The sequence below is a fragment of the Cajanus cajan genome, chromosome 9 (assembly GCF_000230855.2).
Source record: "Cajanus cajan strain Asha chromosome 9, NIPB_CcT2T_4, whole genome shotgun sequence".
In the NCBI taxonomy this organism is placed as follows: domain Eukaryota; kingdom Viridiplantae; phylum Streptophyta; class Magnoliopsida; order Fabales; family Fabaceae; genus Cajanus; species Cajanus cajan.
The window spans coordinates 55,367,843-55,375,888 of record NC_138525.1 but is presented as its reverse complement, the minus strand read 5'-3'; the positions used below and the strand labels follow the sequence as shown (position 1 = coordinate 55,375,888).

Sequence of the window (8,046 nt, the reverse complement as noted above, 5' to 3'; positions counted from 1 at the left end):
AATAGGAAAAATGGTTAAAGTACAAATTAAAAAGAGTTATTAATAAGTTGTAATGACTTGTAATAATAACAAATAAATAGTAATAAATAATGTATTAAATAACGTGTAAATTAAATACATATACTTACACATTATTAAATAAATAGATAAGACATTAAAACATTTACTATATATGTACATCAAAGAAATAACCATCATTAATTACTTAACTTCACTTTTATTAAATACTTCTATTTTATTCTCTAAATATTCTTAAACTTTATTTATAATCTAAACCTTTGATTTACCAAAAATAAATCTTTATTTCTAACTTACACTTTTGTTTTAGGAAAAACTTACACATTCTAGAAATTACTCCTCACAAACCCCCTTCCTCTAACACTCATCTTTTTTCATAACATGCCTCGTTACCGGCTTCATTGCCTCCATTTACTTTCCTTTCATCAATAAAATTGGTCCCAAATGTATTTTAAGAAATAATATTTTAAAAAATTCTTATGTTATTTATACTATTCCGAATATATTTTAGAACATATTTTCCAGAACAATATATATGTACTATTTTAGAAAATGTTTACTAGTGTATCCTGTAATAAGCTGATACATTGAAAAATTAGTGAGCAGTAGTATGTATCTTAAAAAATGAATGAGAATACTTAAATAAAAAAAAATCACAAACTTGTTAAAAAGTCAATAATAAAGATAGAATGAAAAATTAAGATTTAAATAACTATGAAATTAATAGCGTAAAAATAGAATTTAAAAAATGATGATGATGATGAAAAGAACCTAAAAGAAAAAAAAATTAAGAAAAAGGAGACTTATTTATTAATTAAAATAAGAAGAAGGTGTGTACATTTAAAAAAAAAAAAAAAAAACTACCCAAACCAAACGTGGCCCAATTTGACTAACAACGGTGGATCACCATTCCTCACACGAATGGCGCGTACGGTAAATAAACAGCAACGCTACTTGCGTCCACTACTTTTTTGAGTTAAAGTCTTCGATCATCAAATTCAGGGGTCCCAAAAAGTCATCCCAACCAAAAAGCCGTTCAACGGACATCGGAATCTAAGATCCAACAAACCTTGTTTAGCGAGAATCAGAAATTCTTCAAAACCTAACCCTCGTATACTCCGAATCTCATTTTTGTTTTGCTTTCCTTTGCTCGGTTTCTGAAGATTTCGTCGTAGACCGATCCTTTGGTGTAGGGTTGTGTTGTGTGTGTCTGTCTTCCACGATGGAAGGGGTTTCGGATCAAGGCACTAGTACATGCTCTCACTGGTAAAATGTCTTGAATTATGCAAAATCATTTTGGATTATTCCTTCCGAAAATTTTTAAACTAGGTTTGGGACCTTAATTTTGAAAAATAAAAATAAAAATTGCTTGTGTTCGTTTTAAAGTTTTATGCCAAAATATATATATTAGATGAGTTAATTACCATGAGGGGTTGTTGCGTTCACGTTTGAAAACAAACAATTGCTTGGGCACTCACTGATATTTTGAGGATTTGTGTGTTGACGTTGTTGGTTACATCTAATTTACATGTAGGTATGGTTTGTACTCTGAGAGAAATAACGATGACTTGTTTTATTTTAATGGTTTCAGTGATCGGGCTATCCCTGCTGCAAATATTGACTTGCATTATGCTCATTGTTCTCGGAACCTTGAGAAATGCAAAGTTTGTGGTGATATGATTCCCAGAAAAACTGCAGAGGATCACTATTTAAGCACCCATGCGCCTGTATGTGATGTTTCTTGTTGTTTGTCTTTGTTTTTATAGGATTCATTTTTTGTGGAAAGGAGTGACAAATCAACGAGGTTTATATTACTTAGGCATAGCAGCATGGTTATGAAAATTAATTTTGTGTGAATGGAAGATAATTCTTGTTGATACTCGATGAATTCTTGACTGCCTAATACTGATAAGATGAAGCCAAATTAAATTTTTAAGACAAATACTGAACTTAAGTGGCTAACCTCACATTCAGAGTTCTAAGCATTAGCAAGAGTAGAAAATTGCAAATGTGTTTACTCCCCCAAAATGTAAATTCCATTCAGCGAAGATTTCATGAATTGAGATATAAAGAGGACTTCTTTAAGCAGCTTTATTTATTGCTTTTTTATTTTTTTTTTTATTTTCTCTTGTTCAGAAAATGTTGGTTCTTTGTTTTCTCTTGTGATTAAAGAGGCATCATGTACAGAATTGGGAATTTGGAATTTGATGGAAAATTTTCTGTAACATTTGCTGAAGTTATTGTGCCAATTGATGCATGGCCATGGATGATTAAAACTATATTTTCTGCGAAGTTGATTTGATATGATAAGAGCCCGCAATGAAATAACTTATCATACCATTAAAGGGAGAAAAAGGAAGAAAAGCAAAAGTTTGACTATTACTAGCTCACTAGATATGTTAGGGCTTACACCATCCTTGATTTACATTGGAATAGTTGGGTAAGCTGGTTATCAATGAAGCATTGATACTTGCACATGCTTCATGTACCTGATACTTCACCTATACGTATAATAAGTGCCCGAGCCTTCAAGAAAAGGTTATGAAAATCTAATACAATCAAATGAGACATAAAGGCATGTATAAGATAGAAACATGGAAGCATTCTCTATGAAGTATTGATGAACCGAAAATGAAAGTTGTCCTTCTTATGAGTGACACTTTAGAAGGGAATGAGATTGGTACTGTTTCTGTTTAGGCAATAAGCAATAATTTATCTTTTTTATTTTATTTTGATGTGTCTAAGAAGTATGTTCTTAATTTGGATTTGCAGAATTGCAATTTATATTTATTATGTTTTATGAATTTTTATACATATCTAGATACATCTCATATCCTATATATTTTGATAAAGTTGTATCAACATATCAAATATGTAATTTATCTGATACACATCATATCTCTGCATGGTAGCTGGCTGTATGTGTACCACCTCCTTCCCTAAGATAGCAACCCCCCTCCCTCCAAACCCAACCTCCTTAGCACACTATAACAGTCTTAAAGTTGGATTTAAAATATGCTTTTATGTTAGTTCTAAAAACAGAAGCGTGGATTGGTGCAGGTTTCTTGTTCATTATGCAGTGAGACAATGGAGCGTGATATTTTAGATATCCATAAAGGTGAAAATTGCCCTCAAAGGATTGTGACTTGTGAGTTCTGCGAGTTTCCATTGCCAGCAATTGATCTGGCCGAACATCAGGTAGTGTTTATAAAGAACTTCCAATTGGGAAGATTTTAGATACATTTGCACTAACTTCAGTTTGATATTTAATTATTTATACCTTTCAGGAAGTATGTGGGAATCGAACAGAACTTTGTCACCTTTGTAACAAATATGTTAGACTTCGTGAAAGGTTCAGCCATGAAGCTCGGTGCAATGGCATCCAAGATAGTGCTGTCACTTCTGTGGGCCCTTCAAGGTAGTAAATAACATCATTTTTGTGAATGAAGCCTCTAATTTTTAATTTTGATTTTATTTTCACAGTTGTAGGATTGTAGCTTCTTGTTCACTAACCAAATCCTGAATCTCTCATTATAATAGTATGCATGTCTATTTCTCACTACACATACTTATCTACAATTTTTTCTGTTTTAATTGTTATCATCCATTCTGAGGGTTAAGGAATGGTTGTGCATATTAATTATCTTCTATTTGTTTCTAATTCTTGGCCATGTGTGGAAGTGTTGAGTGCATGATCACACTATTTGGTTAGTACTTGTAGTGGAGTTAATACCTGCACTATTGCATAGCTGTTCCATTTCAAGGTTCTACTTAAACTGTTGATTACTCGAACCTTCACTTAACAGGTTAGGCTGTAAGGAGTATTGGTCCTTAACATGGTCACGGAATCTCTTTGACCTAGTGGTCGAGTTTTTTCCTTGCCATCCCATTCTTCATAATTGAGTTGAGTTTTAGCACAAGATAGAGTGGGTCTATGCATTATTCATGCGTAAAGCCCAAAGGAATCTTGCTTGAAAGGGTGTGTTAGAGATATAAAATCAATATTGAACATCTCACCCAACAGCTTAAGCACTTAGGTTAGTTGGTCCATAACACTTAAATGTAGACTACAAATTGAAACTCCCAAGGTTAATTCTTGTTTTCTATGTTTATATTGCTTCTAGAAAATTACTGTGATTTCCAAATTTAAATATGTTGGTTTTAGGGGGATTAGGATGTTGCAACTTATTTTTTTATTATGGATAATAGAAGCAATTGGTATATTTTATATGCTTTCATATTGCATATCCATACTAATAAATATAGAATCATTCATGTGCTTTAACTCAATAGCATAATTTTTTTTAGAAAATTAGTTCATGACATGGCATCAAATCTCATGTGATTTTGGGCTGAAAATCCTTACCCTCGTTATTCCAGCCTTCACCGTCTTGACAAGATCATTGATCTGCATGCCTTCAACCATCAAGTTCCATGGCTATCCTGTCTTATAAGTCTCTAATTGGTCATCCTTCCAGGCCACATCATCGGAGGCCATGTCACACCCTAGCACATTATCTTTACTGTTGACACATTTTGTGCAAAAAATCCAAACTGATTTGAACTAATTCATAACCGATCAGATCCATATTAAAATAATTCGATTCATTTTGAAAAAAAATCTGAACCAATCCACTTTGCAAAACCAATTTAGTTATTTGATCCAGTTTTACAAAGTGGATTGGTTCAGTTTGGTTTTGTTGTTTTAAAAAACTATCCCATATATGTGTATAAAATGGATAACCGCATCATGTAAAACCTATCCAGTTTCAAAAAAATCAATCCATATTTTTAAAAAATCGAACTAATCCATTTTATGAAAAAAAATATCGGTTAACCGATCTAATTTTATAAAATGAATCGACTTAATTTAGTTTGACTTTTTCAAAAATCCGATTCATTAACACCCTTACATAGTTACATTTAGTTCACATTCCTGGTCTTTGATTGTCATGCCACCTGTCCCATTTTTCTCACTGGTTTCTCGACCTGTTTTAGGTGTTGGAATTTTGATTTAGCCCTGTTGAAGTACAGGGTCCTTGGTGCCCACTTTTGTTGTTGACTTTATTCAAATATGTTTTAGTCCAGCATCTCTCTTGAAATCTACTTGGTTATTTTGACAATATTCTCCTTTTGAGTTCTGAGTATACTTCAGTCATATCTCATGGCTTCTGCATTGAACTTATCCTCTGTTATCTCTGAAACCTCAAAAAATGGCCTTGTATCTTTTGTTTTCTTTGACACTCCCACTACAAGGTATCAGAGCCTTTATAACCATGTTGTCAATTTTATCATTTTGCCCCCATTCTTCTAAATGAAAATTAAATTTGAGCAGAAGGTAAGGTAGGCTTATGCTGCTATGCATTGACCATGCTTCTAGCCCAAAGAACTTGTACATTAAGATATCAAACATTCATGTACTTTCACTCAACTGTTCAAGCTTTTGGAGAGTTGGTTCATGACAATTACAACAATCTTGTTGCTTTTGCTGTTCGTGGTGAATACAGCAAAATTATATAGTTGGCTCTTTATTAAGAATGAAAATAGGTCAAACCTTAAATAAGAGCATATGGCCTCACCTGTTTAAAGCCTAGCCTGACCAAAAAATCCTCTTTATTTAAAAAGGTTGGATTTAGGCTTATAAAAAAGTCTGTTAGGTCTAATAGATCATCCTATTTAATAATATATTATAATAAAAATTAATGTACATATTATGTTATTTACAATATAATTAAATCAATAAATTTATAATTAAAAAAATCAAATTATCTATATTTTTGACATATCCAAAATGCTTAAAAGTTTTACATTCCCTGCTCATATGAAATATTTCAAATGGAATATAGGGAATATATGCATCTTCGACTTTTCCTTCATCTTTGTAGTTGATTATAGGGAATATTTAGAAAGTTTTTTTTTTTTATAAGATTACATTTTTTCATCACAACCTGTGCTTGTGTACTTACTTAGTGTACATGTGTACTTAGTGTATGTTAGATTTTAGTTTTCTTTTAAAATCTAAATTTTTTATAATAATGGAAGACTATTTTTTAATCACAAATTAAAAAAAGGCTTTCACATGTATTTAAAAATAAATTTATTGACTTATTTAACATTAAGTTTATTGATTTTTAATGTAAAATAGGTTTTTAAATAGGCTAATAGATCATACCAATCGTTTAAAAAGGGTAGGTTAAGCCTAAAATAATAAATAGACTAAGACTTAAATTTTAATTTTATAGAATAAGCCTGACTTATATATTCAAAGTGTTGACATGACTTATTCTCATCCCTACTCTTTATGTTAAATAATGACACTATTTGCATGAATCCTTTGGCCTCTTTTCATAGGTGGGGCTTAATTGTAAGCCAGCTAGCTACATAATGGGACAATCTACAGAAATTCACTTTGTGAATTTTCATTGCATATAATCAGTAATTAGCATCATTTCCCGATCAATATTTGTTAGTATAAACATTCTGTTGCTGCTGCAGTAACTATATTATTTTAGATGAGTGCTAAGATGTACATTCACAGGAGATTGTTTGGCGGTTGTGGTATAATATCACACTCTTAACACGCACAGTCCACGTTCCAAAGTAAAAAATGAATGAAAATGTTGCTACTATTGAGTTAAATTAGATAGTATTGTGAGAATCTGATTTTATATTGATTTAATGGATAAAATAGTAATTTGAAACTGTTGATGATCATAGACGTACAACACAAAGTTATGCACAAGGAATTATCATCTTTTTGCGCAATATTGATTTACCCCATTATTTTACAAAGTCAGGACATCAATTTTTTGAAGTTTATTTCATTATCTAAGTCAATGTATCAAGAAGTGCTTGTGGTGTAATTGAATTTTTTATGTTAGAATCATGATACACCCCCTCTTGGTATATCCTGGATTCAACCATTTATTTCTATTATTTTTCATGCTTCACATGGTGTCTCTCTCTTGTTTATAATTAAGCTATTTACTTTTGTCTTGTGTGAAGGAATGTGAGGGAAGCTGAGAGAGAGGAAGGTCCTCGAAGGAGGCAGAATGACTTCTCAACTGGACGCCTTCTTTTCACAATAGCCATCACTGGTATTGCTGTCATACTGGGATCATTTTTTCTACAGAGGAAGGCAGAGCCCAGTGATGTGCATTAGCAATAGCAACAAAGCCGAATCATTTTAGGATCCTGCATTTTCTGTATAATCCATTCCCTTGCATCAGAAGCCGTATGAGATATACTTTTGCTAGCGTAATGTAGAAGTGTAGAACACATCGGCATTGTCATTATATAAAATATATATTTAGTTATATACTTCACTGAAAATGACTGTTGCTCTGCATTTGATGAAAAATATTTGAAAGTTTTAGGAAAATTTATGTTCCTTTTTATATATGGATTCTGTTAAAGACCTTGACCATGTGTTATTTTTGTACCATGGTCCTTAAAAGCATGTATGTGTAAAAGGTCATTTATCATATCTGTGTGTGTGGCTGCTATATACAACCAGCACGCCTAGCATGAATGTTAATTTACATGAAGAGGCTCCCCCATAGGCATAGAAACTGAGAAAGAAACATAAGAAATTTGATATTCATAATATAAAGAATATATCCTTTCTCTTTTCTCGTCATTATCCTTTCTTTTCTAATTTTGGGAGATCGTATTCAGATTAAACTATGTATAAAAACCATTTTTTTTATAATAAGTTATATAATGTGTTTTAGACATATACAAAAGAAAGCTACAGGAGGCACCGATGAGAAGAGTATATTACAGTGTTTTTACTTTGCAGTTAATTAATTGGAGGGGAACACCGGTGGAGCTTGACAAAAAAAAAAAAAAAGCTGAAGGGATTAAGATTATAATATAAAAGTTAAATCTAACATTAATAAAGAGGATATACTAATTCGGTGTCCACATTCCGTAAACAATTTCGTTCTTCGTAAAGATTAAATTAATGATGTGTAAGTTAACAATGATAAGGAACATTTAACATTTATAAGGATCGATTTACTTAGT

The 8,046-nt window shown here is 31.7% G+C and overlaps 1 protein-coding gene across 1 annotated transcript; it reads left to right on the top strand.

Moving 5' to 3' along the window:
- Nucleotides 1-968: 968 nt before the first annotated feature.
- On the top strand, nucleotides 969-7,502 carry LOC109808130 (uncharacterized). Its single transcript, XM_020370992.3, has 5 exons — nucleotides 969-1,284; nucleotides 1,610-1,745; nucleotides 3,079-3,216; nucleotides 3,306-3,436; nucleotides 7,024-7,502. Exons 1-5 carry the CDS (start codon nucleotides 1,241-1,243, stop codon nucleotides 7,178-7,180), a joined length of 606 nt encoding a protein of 201 aa, XP_020226581.1. The 5' UTR covers nucleotides 969-1,240; the 3' UTR covers nucleotides 7,181-7,502.
- The last annotated feature ends 544 nt before the right edge of the window (nucleotides 7,503-8,046 follow it).